Genomic DNA, 25,204 nt, shown 5'->3' with positions numbered 1-25,204 from the left:
CTATTTGTTATGCTCCACAAATAAGTGAAACCATATGATAATTGACTTTCTCTGCTTGACTTATTTCACTCAGCATAATCTCGTCCAGTCCCGTTCATGTTGCTACAAAATATCTTGATCCAGAAAATGTAGACTTATGTTCAACCTGAACACAGGTTGAAACAACCTGAACACAGCAGTGAAAACACCTAAAGCTGACCTGTCAAGCTCTTATAATCTCCATCTCATTGCAACTTCACACAGTGTTCTAAATAGGAATCAGGTGTGTCTGGTACTCTGTCCATACTCAATCCTATGTTTCTCTAGTATAGAACCCAGGCTTGGACTCCATAAGATGCTGTTTGATATATCTCCAAATGCAACCCTCACCCCATTGATTAGGGTTGACTAGGGCAGCATCTTCCCATGGAGGACATACTAATGATAGTGGGGAGAGGTAACCAGCTAGAATCAGAAATTAAAGGGTCATCTGTGGCCAAATCGTCTAGTCCAAACTCAGAAGTTCTTGCTCCGCAGTCATAAAAATGCCTCATGTGATTCATAGTAAAACTGTACCATGACCTTCTCAACTCAGAAAGCCCAGGAAACAGAGAACCCTGGAGTTACAATGCCAGCCCTAAACCTAACATACCTCTGGACTAGTGGTAGAAAGAAATCCTTTGGGGGAGAGGAGCAGAGACTGACCCTGATGTTCCACACATTAGAAATTAGCAAAGGACATAAACAGACTAGAAATTAGTTTATGTTAAACACAAAAGTAAATACAATATCACCACTCCAATGTGCAAAGTATTGGAGCAACTAATGAGGACAACGTCAGCTTCCATGGCATGTCAAGGTGAATGAAGTTTTGCCATGGAAAAAAAAGACTGTTCCCATGGCTGAATCATCCAAGAACAATCCCGGGACTCAGGGCTAGAAAGCCTTGTGGAATATCAGAGGCAATCTGGACGGGATATAAAATGGGTTTTATCTATGCCTCACTTAAAATAAACTTGCTTCCCCTTAGTGCCAGACAGAGAAATGTTTGCTTTTGCTAGTTAGGTTTATGAATTCCATTTGGGATTTTCTCACCCACAAGGTACACTCTGATAAGCTGTACCTAAGAATTAAAGCTTTATTTATGAAAAGGCAAGACCTCATCCTTATCCGATATCATAGGACATATATGTATTTCTAATCAGTTAGGATACATAGCCTCTCCTTACTCAAGTTATGGCACATAACGAGAGTTTACCCAAGCAGCCTGAAGACTGAAATCACCAGATATCTAATACACGACTTTTTTTCTAGTTTAAAATGTTCTTCTGTGGAAAAGCAAAAGGCTCTCAAGATGTCACAACTTGAGTTTGAACCCCAGATCTCCCACCACTGTGGGCAAATATTGAATTTTTCTGAATTTCACTTTCCCCATAAAAACAAGGTTGCAAAGGTATTTTTTTAAAACATCACAAGCACAATGTGATGCCAATAACTGTTCATGGTTTCTGCCAGTGGAAGAGTGGTGATATTAAACTTCCTCTCCAGCCTTCATTCATCCTCTTCCAGGATGCCAGTGCCCTTCAAGTAGCCTGGGCCACCCACACGGCTTCCATAGGCACTCGGGAGGCACTTCCTCTGTTGTAGAATTTCTTCTCTGCTTTCTATCAAGAATCCAAAAGCCTTCAAAGTTCCTCTTAACTTGGGGATTTAACTTGGAAAAAGGATCTGATAAACATCTTTATGCAAAGCTATTAATGAGTTCTCATAGGTAACGTGTTATTCCTCTCTAGAGTGTTGGCATTGGTAATGTTTTATCCCAAGGGGATCCACCTTGCTTTTGGGATCTGAGAGGTGAATATGGCAAATGAACAAGATCTGGCTTCTGAAGAGGACCGACCTGATGCCCCTTAAGCCAAACTGCCCCGTAAAGTGAACTCTGGCAGAGCAAAGAGGTCTAACAGTGATGGTCATGTCAAAAACTGTCAGGTCATTCATCAACTACCTTTGGCTCACAGAGCCATTTCTTTCTTTTTTTTTTTTTTTTTCTTTTCAGCGTAACAGTATTCATTGTTTTTGCACCACACCCAGTGCTTCATGCAATCCATGCCCTCTCCAATACCCACCACCTGGTCCCCCCAACCTCCCACACCCCGTCCTTCAAAACCCTCAGATTGTTTTTCAGAGTCCATAGTCTCTCATGGTTCACCTCCTCTCCAATTTCCCTCAAGTCCCTTCTCCTCTCCATCTCCCCTTGTCCTCCATGCTATTTGTTATGCTCCACAAATAAGTGAAACCATATGATAATTGACTCTCTCTGCTTGACTTATTTCACTCAGCATAATCTCTTCCAGTCCTGTCCATGTGGATACAAAAGTTGGGTATTCATCCTTTCTGATGGAGGCATAATACTCCATAGTGTATATGGACCACATCTTCCTTATCCATTTCTGATCTGACTCTCTTCTCTCACTTCCTATTCCAAGTTTCAGGTGAATCAGACACCAGCAATCTCAAACCACTGACTTACTCTGAGGGTCATGGTCAGCACAACCCTAAAGGGAGGGATGTGGTGATAACAGCTTACACATTACACATAACAAAATGCTTTTGCTTATTGTCCTACATCTGAACCTCAAATGAACCCACAAAGGTAGGAAGAAATTGTGACTTCTATTTTACTCATGTGATACAAATCTCAGCAAAGTAGAATGAATTGCTTGGAGCATTAATCAAGAACCACTTTGCAGATAACAGAAACCCAAATAATTTTTGCTTAAGAAAAAAATGGGGATTTACTATTTCATGTTATAAACTAGAAGGTCCAGGGCTAGATTAAATGGTTTCAGGATTAAGCAGAATAAAGGGCTCAGATTGTGCTTTTAGGCACTACTCTTTTTTTTATCACTCAGCCCTGGTTTTCCTCACTGTCTCCTATGGCATGGTTTCTTCAAAGTGGCTGAGGAGGATGGTCACAGCCCAGTGATTACTTACATGGTCCCAGCCGAATACCCCAGCAGGAGGAAAAGACATGCTTCTCTCTCTGAATGTCTGTATGTCAGGGAAGGATGCTGGCTAGTGGGGTGCCCACTAATCACTGTTAGCAAAAGGATGGCACTCTAGGATTACCCCAGCCCAGGCCATGAGTCCACCCCTGTGGCCAGGCTTGTGGAACCTCTGGCTAACTGTCCTGACATGATCACAAAGTATGGGAGGAATCCACCAAAGGGTGTGCAGGACAACACAAAACAAAGAGCACTGCTATGTTTGGATGACCAGATGTCCCAGACTAACACTGCTCCTGGAGCTTGCTTTCCCTGGGACTCGCCTTCATTCTACACTCAAGAACTGTTTTATACACACATGCTATAAATACAGCAGCCCCAGTAGTGTTCCCCAAATCTAACTGGCGCACTGATATTTATTGTGTGACTGCTATGTGACAGACCCTTATCTAAGAGGTGGGGACGCAGCAGGGAACAAGACAGACAATGTCCCAGACCTTGGGCAGCTCAGTTTTGGACTCTGAATGATCCCCCAAGATTAGTGATCAAGTATATCTCTTGTAAAGCTTATAGAGGCCAATATAGAGATTGATTGCCTAATCAATCTCTCATTCCCTCTCTCTCCTCCCCCCAGGCTCTCTCTGTGACACCTAAGCAACCTAACAAGGAGTGGAACTGCCAGAAGACGATGGACACAATACTTCAGGAGATTGAGCAGGGGAAATTCCACAATCCCATGTCCATTGCCCAAATCCTCCCTTCCCTGAAAGGCAAGACATACCTGGATGTGCCCCATGTGTCCTGCAGCCCTGGTAAGAACTCTTAACATCTGCCTTTCCTTATGTCATAAAGTAGTGGTTCCTTATGTGGATCAATTTTAAGTATTATGTGGATCAATTTTAATAAACACAGGTTTATTATGTAGGCAGAGCCACATCTGATATCCAATCCCCAAGTGTTGTGTGCTAACACACAGCCATGGCAGCCTGTCCTCAGAATTCAGCCCCCATGTCTACTTCACTCAGGACACATTAAGTGAGCACCTACTATATACATAGCATTTTGTGAGACGCTGGTGAAAAGGGGAGGTCCATGGTCTTAACAATCAGATGATATATCACTTCCTTCATTCGTTTGACAAATGCACCAAACCTTATGTACTATCTTATGATACCTGCTCTTTACAAGGTCAGGATACAGATATGTAGACAATAACTACAACATTTGGAAGAATGAAATAAGTATTAAGTAGAAATAGAAGCCACATGTAGTGCATAGCAAAGAAAGTGTGACCAATCATTGAGCTGGTCTGAGACACGTATGAGAAAAAGAGTTGGCTTTTAAGCCCAGACTTGGGGATCTCAATACAAGGCCTTGGTGCTCCTGGCACACCGAAGGAATGGGATGGAAACCTGGCATATTACCCTTTTATTTTAAATATCTCTATTTTAGCCAATTAAAAATATCATACAGGGCTACTTAAAAATTCAAACTTTGTAGAAATATTCACAAAGAAAGTGGGAGTCCTGCATAAAATTTTATCCCTCCAGCAATAATGAGTGTTGGCAAAGATACCTCCAACTCCTCCTTCTAGACAAATACTAGTATAAAGTGCTCATGTCTTATGTTGCACGGATTTGCTGAGATAAGCAGAGATTACTAAATTCCCTGCCTATCTCAGTACAGAGTCTTTAGAGACTGTAATCAAGGAACCCAATCCTAATCACACCAAACACAGCTACATTCACCAAACTCCTCAGGCTGCTTCCCAGTGATTTCCCAACCTGAACAAGGTGGCCATAGAGTCTTTCCAAGGACTCTACACTATAGTTGCCCAGGTGTTTTGTTAAATGATCTGAAACTTACTACCTTTGCTTCCAGATTCACAGTGTTACCACAAATCCACAGAACTCAACCATGTAAAACACATGACTTGGGGCTAACCATCCTCCCTTCCGGTTATAAATTCTTTTTTAAAAAAAGATTTTATTTATTTGACACAGAGAGAGAGAGATCACAAGGAGGCAGAGAGGCAGGCAGAGAGGGCGGTGGTGGGGGGGGGAGAAGCAGGTTCCCCGCTAAGCAGAGTGCCCAATGCATGGCTCCATCCCAGGACCCTGGGATCATGACCTGAGCCGAAGGCAGAGGCTTTAACCCACTGAGCCACCCGGGCACCCCAGTTATAAATTCTTTAAACAAAACTAATGTTCACTATAAAATGAGCCATCTCCACATCATTCAGCATCAGAGAAATACAAATCAAAACCACAGTGAGATATCACCTCACACCAGTCAGAATGGCTAAAATTAACAAGTCAGGAAATGACAGATGCTGGTGAGGATGCAGAGAAAGGGGAATCCTCCTACACTGTTGGTGGGAATGCAAGCTGGTGCAACCAGTCTGGAAAACAGCACGGAGGTTCCTCAAGAAGTTGAAAATAGAGCTACCCTACAACCCAGCAATTGCACTACTGGGTATTTAACCCAAAGATACAAATGCAGTAATCCTGAAGGGGCAAGTGCACCTGAATGTTTATAGCAGCGATGTCCACAATAGCCAAACTATGGAAAGAACCTTAATGTCCATCAACAGATGAATGGATAAAGAAGAAGTGGTATATATACATACAATGGAATACTATGCAGCCATCAAAAGGAATGAAATCTTGCCATTTGCGACGATGTGGATGGAACTAGAGGGTATCATGCTTAGCGAAATAAGTCAATCAGGAAAAGACAACTATCATATGATCTCCCTGATAAGAGGAAGTGGAGATGCAATGTGGTGGGTTTGGGGGGTAGGAAAATAATAAAATAACAAGATGGGATCAGGAGGCAGACAAACCATAAGAGGCTCTTAATGTCACAAAACAAACTAAGGGGGACTGGGGGGAGGGGCGTAGGGAGAGGGTGGTGGGATTATGGCCATTGGGGAGGGTATGTGCTATGGTGAGTGCTGTGAATGAAGTGGGTAAACCTGGCAATTCACAGACCTGTACCCCTGGGGCTAATAATACATTATATGTTTATAAAAAAAATTTAAAAGATACTTTAAAAAAAAGAAAAGAAATAGTTAAAATGAGCCATCAGCTCTTCAGCTATGAGCAATTCTCTAGATTAGAAATGAGAGCTTCATAGATCACATGAGTTCCTCAGAACCACCCACAAAGGACACAAAATCTTTGCCATTTCTTGAAATGTTTCTTTAGGATAAGTTGCCAATAACAGAGATTTTTGCACCTATAATACAAACCCTGTAATCATTAACAAATGTGACCTCTTTGCTCTTCACAGATCACGAAGTGAAACCAACTCTCCCCACTCAACCCAGCCCTGTTCCCACCACAGCATCCAACATCACCATCATATACACCATAAATAACCAGCTGAGGGGGGTGGGTCTGCTCTTCAATGAGACCATGGACGTTAGTGTGAAAGGTGGATCGGTACTACTTGTTGTCCTAGAGGAAGCACAACGCAGAAATGCCATGTTCAAGTGAGTGCTGTAAGCAATGTTCACCATTCTCCCCAGACCCCACCTGAATTCCCATTCTCTCCTTCCTTCCTTCATTTTCTTACTTTTTTTTTCCCTTCTGATAATTTAACATCATTTCATCACCCCTTGAGAAGCATGCAATCTAGTAACTATCAAAGCTGGCTCAGGAAAATTCAATCGCCCAAGTCAACATACGATGGAGTTTTACAAACAGGAATTCAAAGGGGGGAGAGTCTACTGTGGGTTAGAACAGTCCAGGAAGGCTTGTGGCTTTGGAGCCCATTCGAAAAATAAGTACTGTTAGGAAGATGGGGAAAGATGGTATTCTAGAAAGAGGGAATGGCTAGGAGAAAGCATTTGAGACAGGAATAAGCAAGGACTTCAGGGTCAGTGAGTAGGCCAGCTTGACTAGAGAAGAGAATAGGGGACTGAATCAAGTGAGTAACCTGTAAGGACAGGCTGGGTGATACAAAGTCTGAAAAACCAGGTTAAGGAGATCAAACTTCCCATTAGAGAAAGCACTGCAAGTTTTTAAGTAAGAAAAGTCACGTTGTAAAACGTTAATTGGTTCGAGAATGGGAGACAAGGAGGAGATCTGGGGCTAGCCTGAGGTAACAAATCTGTGAGGTGATGAAGACCTCTTCTAGGATCAACAGACTCACACCAAGGAAGACGCCACTTGGCTCTGTGAGTACTGGGGGAGGGGAAGCGACAAGAGAGAGAAGCTTCCAAACTTTTGATAGGAGTGTCAGGAGGAAAGAATGTCTTTCAGAGAAAAAGACTTAGTTCCTTTAGACATGTCTTATTGCGGGTGTTCAAAACAGCAACATTAGGGAGCTTTTGGAGGTTTAGATGAAGGCCTAGAAAAAGAGGTCAGGACAGGCGAAAGAGGTCAGATGGTCATCTGATAGAGGGGATGACTGAAGTTGAGGAACTGTGTAGAGGTAGCAGAGACAAGTTCCCAACAAGCCACGAGTCCAGAGTGCCGGCTGGCTCAGTCAGCAGAGCAGATGACTCTTGATCTCAGGATCGTGACTTCAAGCCCTATGTTGGGCGTAAGTCCACATGAAAAACAACAAACCAACCAACCATGATCTATATGCCCATTTTACAGATAGCACCACATAGTCCCAAAGAGGCTAAGTAACATTCCTAAGATCCCATGACATGTAACTAGTTAAGTTGACTGTGAAGCTCATGTTCCTTCCACTGTCAGGAGAGGACAAAATACAGAAATAAATCCTGAGAAATAAAATTAAACTTGAGATGTCTTCATAGTTTGCAAGAAGAGGAAGCAGTAGAGAAATATGGAGAAAACTAAGTTCACAGAAAGAGCAGAGGGCAAATGCCAGGAAAGGAAAAGAGGAGAGACCTTCAAAGGACAATGATGTGATCCAAATTCTGCAGAGAGATGCCAGAGAGAAAGCCCAAGGAAGTGACACCTGAGTGGGATGTGGAACCTGTTCCACAGGATTAGGTTCCATACATTGTGCTTGCTGTCCACAGCCCAGCTCCGTAATCCCCTGACTCCCACAGAAAGGTCAGGACAAAAGTTGCGTTTCAAGAATACTTAGTTTTTAAATACCCTCGGAATATACCTTACTACTTCTCTGAGCTTAACTATAATTTTGCCTGATTTTTCTTTTTCTGACCGCGCACGTCATGAATACATACAGTAGACCGTTGGGGGGTGATGCATAATGAGCAAAACCTCTAAAACTAGTAATACACTATCTGTTAATTAATTGAATTCAAATAAATTTTTTAAAAATGGAACAAGACAAAGCATGTACAGTGTGTGCATAATGTAATCACTGTTGACATTTCTTTATGATTTGGTAGGTGTTTTCCTCTGTGCATGTTATAGATAGCTGTGACCCCTCACATGGGTGGGATAGTTATTTCATGTAAAATGTGTGTCCCACATTTTCACCTAACAATTACTGCGTGAGCATCTTTAATGTCACTTAAAAGTGTGGAAAAATACAATTTTGTCAATGCCAAAAAAAAAAAAATTCAGTCTTGAATATTCATCTCATCATTCGTGTAAGTATTCACCCATTGTTGGGCGTTTACATTTTTTAAAATTTGCTTATTAATAGTTTTTTTAAAAAAACCCCATTCATTTAAATATCATTTAATACAAAGTGAAGTAATTTCATATCCATTAGTCATTAGCAATTTCTCTTTTAAGCATTTTTTAAAATAAACATATTTTTAATTTGCATTAATTTTATTTCTACCTAAAGGGAGACATTTTTTTAACTATGTTCTGTTAGCCACTGTACAGTACATCATTAGCTTTTGATTAGTTTTCAGTGATTCATTAGTTATGTATAACAGTGCTCATCACAACACGTGCCCTCCTTAACACCCAATCACCTGGTTACCCTACCCCCAACTCCCCTCCCCTCTGTAACTCTGTTTCCCAGAAAAGCAACTGATTCCTGTGCATTAATTTTGTATCCTGCTGCACTGGTGAATTGCTCTATGAATTCTAGTAGTTTGGGGTTACTTTATGTGGATGACATGATACTTCAAGGCTTTTATATGATCTCTAAAGTATTTAGAATGTCTCTGTCCCTTCACCTTAATCCCTTATTGCCTGACATAAATGAGGTTAATCACATATCTTTTATTCTTACAGATTTGAAACCACAATGACATCCTGGGGCCCTGTCGTCTCTTCTATCAATGATATCACTGAAAGTGTTCATGAGCGGACATACTGGCAATTCCTTAGTGGCAAGATACCTCTGAGTGAAGGTGAGAAAAGGAAAGGAATCTGGGACTTTCTTCTATAGTCTGCAGGCTGCTTTCTTTCATTTACTTATTTAATTCATTCATTCATTTAATCAAAAACTGTGAGACTGTATGTCTCACATGTGAGATATGTGAGATACTTGTGTATACAGTGATAAACTATACATGTACATGTACACATGTATTATGAATATATATATTCATATATATGAATTGATTCGATTGAATAACAGATAAATGATGAGTAGGTAGATGGATGATAGAAGAGGTGGCTGGCTTTCTAAAATAGCTTTTTCGAAAATCAAGAATCCTGACTCCATCCTGGGCCAATGGGGACATATCCAGTGAGCAAGAAAAGTGGATTGACCTACTTAAAGCAATAGGAGCTGAAAAAGGAAAACCCAGATAACATGAGAGACAAAAAAAAAAAAAAAAACGTAGAAAAAGTAGTATGTGATCCAAGAAGATGGCCACTTTAGGATTTAAAAATTAAATATCATCATGTAATATAAAACCACAGTGACTTCATAGCCTGTGGGAAACAAATATGAGGAAGGGGAAACCTAGCTCTTCGTGCAGTGATGTTATCGTATGCCACATGTCAACTCTGTAGATATCGGTGATTCTCTTTTTTACAGAGAAAGAAACTAAGTCTCGGAGGCGTTAAAGGGACTTGACAAGTCCTGCATCTAGGGTGGGACTGAGCGATCATCGAGCCCATGCTTCCAAACTGTATCATGACCGTCCTTCCCCCACAGCTTCACTCAGCATTCATTTTTCTTCTTGCTCTAATGTTTTTTAAAAATTTCCAAATAGAAGAAGGTTTATGCACATTTTTGTGGGGAAGAGCCAAGAATAAAATTCAGACTTCAGCAAAACCCTAACATTCTTTAAAATTTTGCACAAATACTAAAAATAACTCTAAGTTAAAGAGCCATGCGTGCTATTTTGTCTAAGGAAGATGTTCGCTAGTTAAAGGATGTTAATCACCACCATGCAGAGAGATGTGAGGCCATGTAGGGTCACAGCAGAGCTGAGGCTGCGGCTTTGTAAGATGCTTCATTATCCAAGATTACGATGGGAGAGATGTTTTCTTAGAGTCTGTCAGGTACATAACAAAATCTGGCCAGTCAGAATTTGTTGAATTGCAGCAAAACACATAATAAAGACATCAAGGTTACATAAGGGTTGGTTAGAAGCCCCTTCTCCTACTTACTAGCTGCTTTAGGCAAGGAGTGAATCTTCTCAGAACCAGTTTCCAGAGCTATGAAATGAACACAGTAATAGCCATTTCTTGGGTTAGTATGAAAATTAGAAATAACATGTTTAAAATGAGTAAGTGCAATGTCTCCTGCATAGCACGCACTCACAAATGCTCAGTATAAGTATTATTAGTTCTCCTATCACCTTCATCTCAAGTATTGCCCAGGAACCTAAATCAGTGTTAGTCTCATGTCTGCCAATTACCTTTCTTCTCTCGGGAAGGAAGGGGAAACAGGCCTCTGAGATCCAAAAAGTTCTTAGAAAGATCTTATTCTTTCTGATGCCCGGTGACTTGAAAGCTAATCATCAATACTGCCATCATCTAACTTCTCTGCCCTGAAACACAAGAATTCTCAACCCACTGCCCTTCCCTACTTTTGGCAAAACCTTCAAAAGTGAACATGAGTTCCTACCTCGAATGTTCTAAACTTGGCTTAACTAAGTCATTTTCTTGCACACTTACTATGTGTCAGGTACTATATTAGGCATCTGGCAGTCATTATTCCTAATCCTGAAATGTTTCTGTGGGGTAAATATTATTAGTGCAGTTTTAGACATGAGGCAAAGGAGGATCTCACAATTTAAGGCGCTTGTCCAAAGACATGCTCCATGTGGCAACTCTCAGCCTGGAAACAAAGACTCCCTAAATCTCAATTCCATGCTCTTCCATAGTCATCAAGCTGCCCATTGCACTCTGGGATGATTTTCCTCCTCTAGCAAGGGGGCTGGTCATTTGGGAGGTGGGGGTGGTTACATGCACCATGGTCTCCTCATGTTCTTCTCTGCTTGTTTCCAGGAGTTGCTGACTACAAACCCTCCGACCGTGAGCACATCACGGCCAATTTCACACAGTACTAAGGACAAGGTGGGTTCAGGTTCTCTCAAACATCTCCAAAAGATGGTGGAATTTTTGTTCAATTTATTCCAAGTCTATGCAAAAATACCCTGGATATCTACAATGCTGCTGTATTCCTGCTAAAAACACAGAAACCACTATGTAGAATAAATGATTCAAACTTCCCTGGAGTCTTAACATCTGTGACCCATGATAAAAGTCCAGCTTCTCAAGGCAATGACTGCCAGTCATCATTTAAACCTAGGATGAGGGGAGGAGAGAGAGCCCAGGTGATGTCTTTGGAGTTCATTCTGATCTTCGTGATTAATTAACAAATGGATTCCTTTATTTCTACAAATGAAGTGATATATATTAAAAACTCCTATTTTTAAAAAACCTATTTTTGTTTCTTATACCAAGTACTATTTTTCAAATCACTTAGTGAAATGACCAAAATTATTTCATGAGTCTCCCAGATGGTTTAGAACTAGGTAAATCATGTTCATACTCTCCCCCTGCATTTCTAGTGTTCATTCTGGGTAAAATTAGTTTAAAATGTATATTTTTATATAATTTGTAGATAAATACACACATTTAATATATAAGTATAACCTACAGTATGTAATATAAAATTTGATATCTATTTTATATTTGATATCTATTTTATATATTAAATATAAATATATATTTTAAATCCCACACCACACATGTAACATATGTATTTTACACAGTAAATAGAAATACAGATCTATAACCACACCCTATACTTACATTTGAAAGAAAAATTAAGCTTTCAAAGACAGTCATAACTCTAATCTCTGCTGGTAGGAGTCAACACTGGTACCAACTTTCTAGTGAAGGATATGAAAATTGTATCAAAAGACCTAAAACAGACTCAACTACAACCTCCAAAATCCCAATTCTGAAAAGTATACAAAGGAGAGAATCACAATAGGGCACAGATATACAAGAATCAAAATGTGTGCTGAGGCAATTACAGAGCAAACCCTAGACATGCAGTCTCAGTATACTTCCTGAACTGACCCCAAGGCAGAGATTCACCTGCCCCATCGCAGGTCTCCGCCCCCAGCTGCTCAGAGCAAGAGCCTGCCCTCTGGCAACAGGGGCTCCTGGGAGAAGGAGGTGTGAGCCACCAGCCCAAACATACCATTAGGTACATCACTGGACCCCAGGAAAAGCCCAGCGCTGGTGCTGTGGTGGAAGGCACCCTCCAGGAGTGTGAATAAGTGATCTCTCATAACATGCGCTGATATTCATAATATAGAAAACATGGAAACAGTCTACATGCCCAAAAACAGGGCAAGGGAGAGATAAACCCTGGTGGATCCATATGCTGGGATACTTAAAAGTCACTGAAATTCTTAAGTCCACATATGAATGAGGACATACAGTATCTATCTTTCTCTGACTGACTTCACTTAGCATTATACCCTCTAGAGTACCCATGTTGTTGCACATGGCAAGATTTCATTCTTTTTTTATGGCTGAGTAATAGTCCATTGCATAGCTACACCGCATCTTCTTTATCCATCATCTATGAATGAACAGCTGGGCTGCTTCCATAATTTGGCTATTGTAAATAATGCTGCTATAAACATAGGGGTGCATGTATTTGTTTGAATTAGCGTTTTCATTTTCTTTGGGCAAATACCCAGTAAAGGAATTACCGGCTTATATGTGGAATTTAAGAAAAAAAAAAAAAAAAAGAAACAAACAAACAAAACAAATGAACAAAGGAAAAAGAGACCAAAAAACAGACTCTTAACTAGAAGGAACAAACTGATGTTGCCAGAGGAGACCTGGGGTGTGGGGATGGGTGAAATAGATGGAGAAGGTTGAAAATACACTTATGGAGGGGCGCCTGGGTAGCTCAGTCTGTTATGTGTCTGCCTTCAGCTCAAGTCATGATCCCAGGGTCCTGAGATCGAGTTCCACATCAGGTTTCATTGTTCAGAAGGGAGCCTGCTTCTCCCTCTGTCTGCCACTCCTCCTGCTTGTGCTCAGTCTCTCTCTCTTTCGCTCTGACAAATAAATAATTTTTTTTTAATGGACACTGGGACACCTGGGTGGCTCAGTTGGTTGAGCATCTGCCTTCAGCTCAGGTCATGATCCCAGAGTCCTGGGATCGAGTCCCACATCGGGCTCCTTGCTCAACAGGGAGCCTGCTTCTTGCTCTGCCTGTTCTGCCTGCAGCTCTCTATGCTCCTGCTCTCTCTGACAAATAAATAAATAATCTTAAAAAAATTTAAAAAATTTTTTTAAAAAGGTACACTTATGGAGATCAGCATTGAGTAATGTATGAAGTGTTCAATCCCTACTTGTATACCAGATACTAATATAACAGTGTATGTTAATTATACTTTTTTAAAAAGTTAATTAATTTTTAAAAAGAAGTATAAAAATTAATTTTATGGTATAAAAATTAATTTTAAAGATTTTTATTTTTTATGGGGGGGAGGGGCAGAAGCCCAAGCAGACTCCACACTGAGTGTGCAGCCAGATCAGGACTTGATCCCATGACCCTGAGATCATGACCTGAACTGAAATCAAGAGCCAGATGCTCAACCCAACTGAGCTACCCTGGCAGCTCTTTTAAATTTATTTTCTTAACTGTCAGTAAAATTTGTGTTGGAGATAAATACTTGCTGACATAGAAAGACATTCATGATCACTCTGATGCCATCCATGCCAAAGTATTAGAGTGGTTAACTGTGATGGAATTACTGATTTGTTTGTTTGCTTCTCTAGTGTCTACATTCTCTCCATTCGATACAATAATTGAACAACTAGAAAATGGGAAAAATTACCTTTAACAAAGATTACTTTTTTATTTATCAATAAATTGGGCAATGAAAGGAAAGGGTGTGTGTGAGAGAGAGGGAACCACTGTCCCCCAACTTTTGCAATGAACTGGGTGTGTTTATTTGTATTGGCAAGGATGGGGGACAGGTGAGCAGGCTGACAATGGCTCTATGACAAGTTACAATTCCACTTTGAGGAAGTGCTGTAATAAAATGTAGTCTGTATGTGTTCATTGCTGCATAACTGTCCAAGCATGGGTTTGGCAATGCTTTGAGAGACTATCATAAGTGTTTTTGTGACCTCTACTGGCCATGGATGGTAAAGCCTAAACTTCCTTCAGGGAAGTGGTCAATTTTCTGCGTTACTGTTTTTGTGAAGATGCAGGGGAGAGGTGGGAAGATTGCTACCAAATCCAACTGTACTTTCCTTTAACTAGATATACGAATGACATATGCCAAGTCTGCGATTGAAGATCACACCCTGATGAGGAAATGGAACTACAGAGAGCCTCCTCTAGCCCCTTCCAACTAAGATAAGTCTTTGAAATGACAAAGAATCTTGCTCAGAAGCACAAACGCCTTTGAGATTTCTAAGAAGAAGAAGAGGAATAACAACAACAACAACGAGAATCATGGCCAAGAAAATAAAAATAGAAAGGGAGAGAGAACAAAGCAAAACAGCCATGATGTTTTTTGGACAATAAAGTGAATTTGACCAAACATATAAAAATATGTAATAAAGTCATGATAATTAAAACAGTGTAGCACTGGTTTCAGATCAGGGAGAGCATGGGAATGGAATAAAATGTTAAAAAATATATTACGTGAGAATTTAGCATATTATAAAATCACATATTTTTTAAAGATTTTATTTATTTAGAGAGAGAGTGTGAGCATGCATTAGCATGGGAGGGGCAGAAGGAGAGAGAGAGAATCATAAGCAGGCTCCATATTCAGCATGGAGCCCAATGCAGGGATCCACTTCATGGACCTGAAATCATGACCTGAGCTGGAATCAAACATCCAACACTTAACTGACTGAGCCACCTAGGGACCCCATAAAATCACATATGAAATGAGAATTTTCAACTTGCCAAAGGACATTCCTACTTCTGGCCTTATAAGCATATTAGCAAAGTCAAAAACTCTTAAGAAAATAACTGAAAGATTTCACTGCATGAAAATTTAAAACTTAAAGGATATAATAAAATAAATAATATAATAAAATTAGAGGATATAATAACACTGTAAAAAACTGAATCATATACAAACAAGAGTTAATATGATTAATATACAATAAGCTTTTAGAATTGATAAAAAAGAAACAGTACAATTAAATCATAGAGAAAGTACACAAACGAATCACATATGAAAAAATGGACAAACATATGAAAAAAAAAAGTAGGAGAAAAAGTTCAACATCACTAGTCATTGAAAAATTGCAAAATAATGTATATCCAGTTTGTAAATTATATGAAGTAGGACTCAGAAAATGGTATTAGAAATCAACCTTAGGAGTGCCTGGAGGGCTCAGTTGGTGGAGTATGTGGCTCTTGATCTCATGGTTGTGAGTTCGAGTCCAGACTGGAGGTAGAGATTACATAAAAATAAAATCTTTTGAGAAAAAGAAAAAAAAAAAAACTTTAGGTTACCCTGCTCCTGCTTACCCAAACTCCAAACCAACTTTGTAAGGCTGGGGGGTTTTCTATATTTTCCCAGTTCTCTGACTTAAGAAGAAAAAAAGAAAGAAAAAAGATAATTCTGATTTCAGTAACTAAAATGCCCAATACTGTGTAATAGTCACAACTCTGAACTCCGTCTAAAGGTAAAGCTGCCTCCCTCTGCTAGTTCAGGTCTCCTCCAGATAGGGTGACTGCAACGGCAACAAAATGGGAATGAGGTCGGGTGGGGGGCTCTCTATTTCCTCACTTTGCACTTTTACCGGTCATGTAGGATCTCTCCCGCCCCTCGTCTCTCACCTCTGTTGACCCCTCTGGGAAGACTGGCATAGCACCTGATATGGGTTGAAGTACGTCCACCTCCCCCCGACCAACCAATATGTGTTGGAGCCCCAATCACCCCCTTCACCCCCCATTCCCCACTTCCGCCCCCATCCACTGTGCCTCAGAATGTGACATTGTTAGGAGAAGGGGTCTTTACAGAGGTAATCAAGTTAAAATGAGGTCAATAGGGTGAGCCCTAATCCAATAGGACTACTGTTTAATAAAATGGGGAAATGTGGACACAAACACACATATAAAGGAAGAGAGAAAGGGAGAAGATGGAGAAGATGGCCATCCACAAGCTTGGGAAAGAAGTCTAGGACAGCCCTCTCCTCACAGCCCTCAAACAGAACCAATCCTGCTGACACCTTGATTTCAGACTTCAGGCTTCCAGAAATGTGAGGCAATAAACTTCTGTTGTTTAAGCCCCCCAGTTTGGCGTACTTGGTTAGAGCAGCCCTAGCAAAATGATACAGCACCCAACAGTAGTTGACTCAGCTCCTGGTATAGTTTAAAGTATACTCATTCTCTCATGGGTGCTTTATGGATTCTTCAGAAAAACACATACACACAAACACACACACACACACACACACACACACACACACCCTACCCTGACTGCTGAAGCTATATATTGATGCATGCAAATTCATCTCTGCTGAATGACTGGCTGGTTGCATAAAAGTCTTCCCTCAGGCCCTAGACATCCATCATTTCATCTCTTCCAGCATCTTTCTCCCTGCTTCTCAATGGGGGCCTGTTAGATGGGATATAAGAAATCCCTAAACCAGCACACTGCCTGGGGGTCCATGTCTGCTGAAGAAGGTATGCACACCTCTGACCCACCATCAATGAAAATGTAACTACTTCCCAATTGCAGCCCTCTACTTTGCATCAAACCTCCAAACACAGACTTTTGTCAAACACCAATCCCTCTCAAACAGTGGGCCCATATCCAGCTGAGTGGTCTTGAACGCTCTCTCATGAAGCTTGATGGAGCACCCCAATCCAGTGCCTTAGAGAGGAACAATATACCAACAACTCAGTCCAAAGAAATCTTTAATGTAATTTCCAGTCTCCACTTCTTTTCTTGATTTTCCCAGTCCTTTTTACAGTCTGGAAAAAAGTAAAGAGCTAAGAATAACAAAGCCATTTCCTACCACCTCCTTTATAAATCCTGCCCAGGGGGCTCCTGGGTGGCACAGATGGTTAGGCTCCGACTCTCGGTTGTGGCTCAGGTCATGATCTCAGGGTCCTGAGATCAAGTCCACACTCGGCTCATGGAGTCTGCTTGAGATTTCCCCCTCTCTGACCTCCCCTTGAGCACTCATGCTCTCCCTCTCTCTCAAATAAATAAATAAAATCTAAAATCAGTCAGTCCATCAGGCCTGTCCAGAAGGCCCAGCACCTCACTCTGGAATGTGCAGATTACCACATACACTGGTGCGTCAGGCAAAGTGGAGTCAGACACAATCCTGTTCGAACAGCCTGTTATAAACATAATATTGGGTATCATTTCTCTCCTTTCATATTGGCAGAGCTCTAAACAAAGCTGTGCAAGACAACTCAGCAAGGATGTGGATAATAAGCACTCTGATACATTGTTGGTGAAGATCAGTCCCTTTGGAAATTTCCTGTATCTCTACCCACCCCCCAAGATATATGCTAGCAATCATCATTAGCCCCCTGATTTGCATCTGAAGGGTCTCCTGACTGAGGTTTTACTAGACAGTAACAAATGACCCCTCAAGCTTCTGGAAACCTTAGAGACTTACGCTATCCCTAACCCCCCTCCCAACTTCCAGGTACATATTCAGTCACTGCTCATAATCCTAATGCAGCTCTTTCTGCCCATGGGTCCTGTGCCTGTGCTTTAATAAAAACCATCTTTCCTGCCCTGAAAACATCTATAGAAATCTTTCTTGACCATTTGCTCCCAGAGTCCAAAACACCACATCAGGATCATTGCTCTTTTAGCAATGCACTACACCATGTGGAAGCTAAACTCTACACCATATGAAAGTTGTATGCTGATTTATTACACTATGATATTATGATTAGAATCTGATAAGCAAAAACTCAATCTTTCTTTTAAAGTGAGATAGTGGGCACAGAAATGCATACACAGACACAGACAACATGCATGTGGGTGTCATTTATGTCAATAACCGGACCTAAAACTAGGTCTTTCTGTTATCTCATGATTTTAAAATAAGAAAGATTAAAAACTGAGATGCCAGGTAATTTTGATACAGATGGCAAAATATACAAATCCCAGCAAATACAGAACTGAATGATCCAAAAACAATGCCTTGTAGCTATACTCTGATTTTTAAATTTTCAAAGTGCTCCCAGAGGATTGACTCTCAACTTGCTTAGGCATTAGAATCACTCATGGGGCTTAGTTCACTATAGGAATCCTGAACCCCACCTTTAGAGTTTCTGACTTAGTATGTAGGGACCAGATACTTACATTTATACGAAGGTCTCAGTAACATCTGATGCAGGTGGTCTGAAGACCAACTGTTGGGAGATTTTACCAAACCTGTTCCAGTAAAAGTAAGAACAGCAAGGTTTTTATCATACGAACTGTGTGGCAAATCATTTCATCCCAGAACATCAGTTTCCTACAAATAAACACAATGGAACTATCAGAAGAGAAGTGTAAAAAAAGAGCTGTGAGAATGGGAAGGAGGGAAAATCATTTTCAGGGACCAGGGAAGACTTCACGTCCCTCCTACCATTTTCATGCTTTATTCATATTTCTCTTCTGAAATCTTAACATTAGCTATTGTAGGCTCATCATATTGTCCCTACCTCAACATAAATTCCTAAAGAAAAGGATCACTGATTTTTTTCCTCTTTGTATCCTCCATAGTACTGGCACAACTCTTGCAAAGAAAAAGAGATGTTATTTGTCATAGTTACTGTTTAAATGTAAAACGTTGAGTTTGCTTCTTAGTTCTCTTAAAATAAACCAGGAGGTGGAAGGTGGGGGGGGGGGCACCAAGAGACATAGAGACCAAACCAAGAGAGATTGTACTGACACTTTACTTTCTATCCAAAACAAAATTACACAATACTCAGCCTGAGATTTTTAAATGCCTGAGCACATTCAGTTCTCCCACTTTGGGTGGAAGAGAGTAGGGAAGAGCTCTCTAGAATCTGACACTGGCTTGGGAGTGGGGGACAGTTAAACCCTTTCAGAACTGCTCTACACGGACGGAAATGGCTAAAATAAAGTCCAATAACTCTTTTTGAGACAGCTTTTATCAAGAGCGCCTAACGCTGTGGACAGAGAAAGTTCTCCCAGTAGCTTTGCAAGCATTACAGGTTTTAGTTGTTGCCATTTCTGAAATTAATCCTTGGGGAAAGACCATACACAGATTCACCGTGATTTAAATACAACAGACATCAGTCTCCACTCGTTAATCCCATTTGTGTCCTAGAAGCTTGGGAAATGAGCCTCTCTCATTCTAAGTATTTAAAGGGTTCAGACCCATAAAAATGATTTTACCATCATCCTCCCAGAAGAGGCACGCATTACTTTAACTTGATCATCAAATTTTGATCCAGTCCAGTCCCTCGGGTCCCTGGAGTGAAAGACTCAAATTCTGATCTTACCGTTTTCTGCTGTGTGACCCTAAATGAAATCCTTCGACCCCTGGCATGTTATCTGCAAATGGGTGTCATGACGTCCTTATCTCCTGAACTCTTTGAAGGACCACAGACAATGACGGGGTCCTGAACGCCTACCACACTGCCACCGCCCACTAACAAGTTCAAGCAATGGTCAGTCAGTGGGCTTTTCCCAATGTCTCTGAGCGGCGCCCCCTAGAGAAGCGGCGGAGAGGCGGAGAGGTTCCCCTAGTGAACCATGGAGAGACCCCAAGAGTGTATGGAGACTCCCAGAAGCCTAAAGCGGCGCTGGGCGTGACTAGCACACGCCGGCGCGGGAACCCGAGCGATGCGGCCCGGTTTTCCCTGCTTCCGCCGGGATCTCTGGGGGAACGGACCGTTGCGAATGCAACTTCCGGCCCGACCAGGTCCAGGGAGCTCCTGCGTTCGCGGTGGGAGTCCCGCGGCGGTCGGACTCCCGAGTGGCCATGTGGCGGCTGCTGGCTCGTGCTGGGGCGCCGCTCCTGCGAGCGCGGGTGTCAGGTCAGGAGGCCCTTGGTCCCTCAGAAGACCTCCCCAGCCCCAGTGCGGCGCGTAGCCGGCTCCGCGGACCGCTGCCCCAGAGCTGAGTAGGGGCGGCGTTGTCCCGCCGCGGGGACTCGTGCCGGGGGGCCACGGCCACCTGCGGGGGTCAACGTTCGGAGACCCCTGCTGGCTTCCCGGGGGGGAGTGGGAATTGGTGCTGGGCCTGCGAGCCCATTCAGCGGAACCCCACGGCCCACCATTGGGGCCCTTCGTCAGGACTGACTTTGGTCTGGGCCGTAGCAGGCCCAGGTTTTGTCGCTTTCGGATCTTGATTTGATTTGCTTTTGTAGATTCTTGGGCCGTCCCGCCCGCCAGCGCTGGCCTCAAGACGCTGCTCCCGGTGCCGACTTTTGAGGGTGAGCTTGTGTCCCTTTCGTGTTTGTCTTCTCTGATGGGACCTGAAGAGGGTAGACAAGGATGAAGGCGGGTTCTGCGTTCCCTCCTCCATTCACTCGCTCAGTGAATACCTCTAGAGGGCATGCTGTGTGCCAAGAAGTGTTGTAAACGGTCGGGATAGAACAGGTGCTGTTATGGAGCGACTGTGTAATGGGGTAGCTCCCCTGTGGTACTGTGTGGGGCAGTTCCCCCCAGCGCACCCCCCGTCCCCAGCCAGGGCATATTGCCATCAAATTGGAACTTCTGACGTTCTCCCTAAAGGATGTTACACTATGCAGTCATATAGCTATGGGAAAAGCATTAACTTGTTAAATACAAACGTTAAGATAAACCACAATTTTGTAAATATAATTTACCATGTCTTTACTATATTGGAAATCTTAAAAAAGAAAAATTGGAAAAAATAATATGAAAGTGTCCTTGAGCTCTGAGGATTTTATCTTCTACACATAATTGTGAAACTACTGTATGCTCCAGAAGTTCATGTGGATTTGGAGGTGACCGCATCACTAATTTCTCTGTAGCTGCTTAGAGAAAGTGGAGGAGAGGGATGCCTGGGTGGCTCAGTTGGTTAAGCAGCTGCCTTCTGCTCAGGTCGTGATCCCACGGTCCTGGGATCCAGTTGCACTTGTGGCTCCTTACTTCTCCCTCTCCTGCCTGCGACTCCCCCTGCTTGTGCATGCTCTCTCTCAAATAAATTAAAATATTTTTTTAAAAAAGAAAAGAATGAAACTGGAGGAGAGCAGGTGGCAGTTTCTACATCCGTGTTAGCCAATTAATAATTTGGTATTTCCTTGAAGGCCCTTGTTTTATATTTGACTCCATGATAAAGCTGTGCCTGTTTTACCAGAGACATTTTTTTTAAGACTTTATTTATTTATTTGACAGACAGAGATCACAAGTAGGCAAAGAGGCAGGCAGAGAGAGAGGAGGAAGCAGGCTCCCCATGGAGCAGAGAGCCCGATGTGGGGCTCCATCCCAGGACCCTGGGACCATGACTTGAGCCGAAGGCAGAGGCTTTAACCCACTGAGCCACATAGGCGTCCCGCCCCCATAGACATGTTTTAAGTGCTTTTCAAGTTAATAATTTTTCCCCCAACTTGTCAGAATGTCCAATATGAAAAAGATGTACCATGTCTGGCCTGCATTTCAGTCCATCCACCCTCAACACAGCAAGCTGCTGCACATTGTAGGACATGCACAGGTGCCAGCATGAAAAGCCCCTGTAGAAATAGAGCGTAGATCAAAGGATTCCTAGGTTCTAGGTTTCCTAACAATCTGGCAGAGCTGAACTTAAATATTTTCATGTACAGTATAGTATTCTTTCCACCACCCCCATTAACATCCAGAGAGGCTGTGCAGTATTTAAGAAAAAAAAATCCGTCTGGTTTTGCTGTTCTCACTGGATGGCCTAGACCAGATTATAAAATGTCTCTAGGTCTCGGGTTCCTCTTTTATAAAGTGGAGATTTAAAATAGTACTTGCCTAAAGTTCAGTTTCTTGAGCAGGGTGACTGTTAATGTGGGTGTGTTTATGCATTCACTTTCTAATAATTCACTGACCTGTACATTTTTTTATTGGCTTTTTGATTATGTGTGCTAAACTTCAAAGTTCAAAGTTCTAAAAAGGGAAGCCCTAAAAAATTACCAAGCCTCTAAAGCTGTTTTAAAGATTATATGAGGGGTGCCTGGGTGGCTCAGTTGTTAAGCATTATGCCTTTGGCTCGGGTCATGATCTCAGGATCCTGGGATCGGGCCCACATCAGGCTCCCTGTTCAGGAGGGTGCCTGCTTCTCCCTTTCCCACTCCCCCTGCTTGTGTTCCCTTGCTTGCTGTGTCTCTTGCTGTCAAAAAATAATCTTTAACCAAGTGGTGGGTATTAGAGAGGGCACGGATTGCATGAAGCACTGGGTGTGGTGCAAAAACAATGAATACTGTTATGCTGAAAAGAAATAAAAAATTAAAAGAAGAAAAATAATCTTTTTTTAAAAAAGATTAAATGAGATACTGCACATAAAGCATTCAGCTCAACGTCTAGCACTTAGTAAACATTAAAAAAAAAAAAAAAAGCCAGTGTTATCTGTGACCGTCTCAATCTCTGTACCTTCCCAGATGGTCTCTTTTCTGTGTTATGTAGAGTGCATTTCCTTTGAAAGTTGAAACTTCGTTATCTTCAAAGGTTCAGAACATCTCCATTAATACTTGTCATAATCAAAAGATCCCAGTGTCAATAAAAAAGCATCCACAGGAAAAACCTAATACACTTTTGAAATTATTTTTTTCAGTGGTAACTCTAAGACTTCCACTTGATTAATATAAATCTTTGTAGGAAGAAAATCGATCCTTGGAGATGTGTGGTTTTAGTTCTTCTTGGCTGTCTGTGCTCCTTTTAGATGTTTCCATTCCTGAAAAGCCCAAGCTTCGATTTGTTGAAAGAGTACCACTTGTGCCAAAAGTGAGAAGAGAACCTAAGAACTTGAGGGACATCCGGGGACCTTCTACTGAAGCTACTGAGTTCACAGAAGGCAGTTTTGCAATCTTGGTAAGTGAGTTCAGTGTCAAGCAGCTGCATGATGGAAGCCAGGGATTAGCAAAATCTCGTGCTCTTAGAGTTAATTCTCGTCCTCTGTGGGTTTTATTGGAATGGCCACCATTTGCTCTTTAAACTGACGTGCACTACCCAGTGAACAGTTAAATTGTTTATCTTTCTTTTTCATGTCAAAAATAATACAAAAACAGGATAAGGCAGGCTACCAATTTGGCCCCTATAATCAGACTATGAAATCCTCACAGGCTTCTGGTGAAAATAAAACTATCCACGACTTAAGATGCAGGACACTGTTTCCTTTCTAGAGTGGCTTCCATGGAGACTTGATGTCAGCAGCTGCACAAATGGGTGTGGACTAGGACTGATTTCCTAACAGGAAGCCAGAGCAGTATTTTACAGTCCTTCCCGCCACCTGCTGATCAGCCCTGGACAGCCTCTCACAGGCTTATGCCCATACCCTGTCCTTTACTCTCTTCCAGACAGTCTGCCTTCTGCTCACACTCACCAAGCCATTCCTCTTCCTTTAACTTGTTTTCCCTTGGCTGGTTCCTGCCATTCTGGTCTCAGCTTTAAATGTCACCTCCTCAGGATGCCTGAGTGGCTCATTGGTTAAGTGGCTCATTGGTTAAGCCTGCTGTTCCCCTTGCTTGTGCTCTCTCCCCCACTTCTCTGACAAACAAAATCTTTTAAGTAAATAAATACCAGCTCCTCAAAGAGGCCTTCCCTGGTTATCCATTGAAATGGGTCCACCTTGTTTTCATTTACTTCTGTACCCTAGGCTTTTCTCCATGGTACTTACCAGAACTTTTTATTTGTATGTAAATCATTGAAGCCACAGTTACTGTGAAAGAGCACATACAAGATAACTAAATCCCCAAGTATTTCTAATTCTTTCATCCACTTTTAGGCACTGGGTGGTGGTTACCTCCACTGGGGCCATTTTGAAATGATGCGCCTGACGATCAACCGCTCTATGGACCCCAAGAACATGTTTGCTTTATGGAGAGTACCAGCCCCTTTCAAGCCCGTCACCCGCAAGGGTATGGGACAGCGCATGGGGGGAGGCAAAGGTGCCATTGATCACTACGTGACTCCCGTGAAGGCTGGCCGTCTCATAGTAGAGGTTGGTGGGCGTTGTGAATTCAGAGAGGTCCAAGGTTTCCTGGACCAGGTTGCCCACAAGTTGCCCTTCCCAGCGAAGGCCGTGAGCCGTGAGACTCTGGAGAAGATGCGGAAAGACCAAGAGGAACGGGAACAGAACAACCAAAACCCCTGGACCTTTGAGCGCACAGCCACTGCCAACATGCTTGGGATCCGGAAAGTCCTGAGCCCGTACGACTTAGCCCAGAAGGGGCGGTACTGGGGCAAGTTCTATATGCCTGAACGTGTGTAGGGAGAATGGGAGACATCAATGTACAAAGGCTACCAAAAGAAAATCTACATTTTGATTCCCCTCAGCCTGCCTTTAACAGTCTGTGGGTGGCACTGATAATCTAACCCAGGAGCGGTATGAGTAAATGATTGGGGAAAAATTGTAGAATATCCACTGATTGTTTAAATGCATTATATTTATATCAAATAAAGTCTGAGTATCACCTCAGGATAAAACTTCTCATTGGTCACTCCTAATCCTTAAATGATTACCAAGTCAGCTTCACTGATTGTGAGTGGGTCCAGTTCTCCCCAGCTGCAAGATGCGTATCTTCAAGGCTGAAACAAAGGCCTCCATCTCCCCTCTCTGGTGTAAGTTGGATTTAACATCTGCCTGGGTTTCCTTGCGGTCCAAGTCTGCTTCACATCACTTCATTTTTACCAAAGAGCTACGTTGGTACCTGTTTTCCTCAAACTGAAAGAAATCTGAAGAAGATTTTTGCTTTACAAAATGGTAATTT

The 25,204-nt window shown here is 42.1% G+C and overlaps 2 protein-coding genes across 2 annotated transcripts; both read left to right on the top strand.

The window, feature by feature from the left end:
• The first annotated feature begins 1,846 nt into the window (after window positions 1–1,846).
• CBLIF (cobalamin binding intrinsic factor) lies at window positions 1,847–11,382 on the top strand. Its single transcript, XM_032879898.1, has 5 exons — window positions 1,847–1,906; window positions 3,619–3,798; window positions 6,278–6,480; window positions 9,128–9,246; window positions 11,303–11,382. Exons 1-5 carry the CDS (start codon window positions 1,847–1,849, stop codon window positions 11,362–11,364), a joined length of 624 nt encoding a protein of 207 aa, XP_032735789.1. The 3' UTR covers window positions 11,365–11,382.
• An 8,825-nt stretch (window positions 11,383–20,207) lies between these two features.
• Window positions 20,208–24,854, top strand: MRPL16 (mitochondrial ribosomal protein L16). Its single transcript, XM_032879119.1, has 4 exons — window positions 20,208–20,327; window positions 20,660–20,725; window positions 23,158–23,306; window positions 24,220–24,854. The coding sequence occupies exons 1-4, from the start codon at window positions 20,273–20,275 to the stop codon at window positions 24,703–24,705; spliced, it is 756 nt and encodes a 251-aa protein (XP_032735010.1). The 5' UTR covers window positions 20,208–20,272; the 3' UTR covers window positions 24,706–24,854.
• The last annotated feature ends 350 nt before the right edge of the window (window positions 24,855–25,204 follow it).

The sequence above is a fragment of the Lontra canadensis genome, unplaced genomic scaffold (genome assembly GCF_010015895.1).
Source record: "Lontra canadensis isolate GAN:19392208 unplaced genomic scaffold, GSC_riverotter_1.0 scaffold66, whole genome shotgun sequence".
In the NCBI taxonomy this organism is placed as follows: Eukaryota; Metazoa; Chordata; class Mammalia; order Carnivora; family Mustelidae; genus Lontra; species Lontra canadensis.
Note: the sequence above shows the minus strand (reverse complement) of the source record. Positions and strands in the feature narration are given on the sequence as shown.

Coding starts and splice junctions, on each gene's coding strand:
- MRPL16 (XM_032879119.1), top strand. CDS start 20,273: ATGTGGCGGCTGCTGGCTCGTGCTGGGGCGCCGCTCCTGCGAGCGCGG. Junction 20,328..20,659: donor CCTGCGAGCGCGGGTGTCAG/GTCAGGAGGCCC, acceptor TTGCTTTTGTAG/ATTCTTGGGCCGTCCCGCCC. Junction 20,726..23,157: donor CCCGGTGCCGACTTTTGAGG/GTGAGCTTGTGT, acceptor TGCTCCTTTTAG/ATGTTTCCATTCCTGAAAAG.
- CBLIF (XM_032879898.1), top strand. CDS start 1,847: ATGAACAAGATCTGGCTTCTGAAGAGGACCGACCTGATGCCCCTTAAG. Junction 6,481..9,127: donor CGCAGAAATGCCATGTTCAA/GTGAGTGCTGTA, acceptor TTATTCTTACAG/ATTTGAAACCACAATGACAT. Junction 9,247..11,302: donor CAAGATACCTCTGAGTGAAG/GTGAGAAAAGGA, acceptor GCTTGTTTCCAG/GAGTTGCTGACTACAAACCC.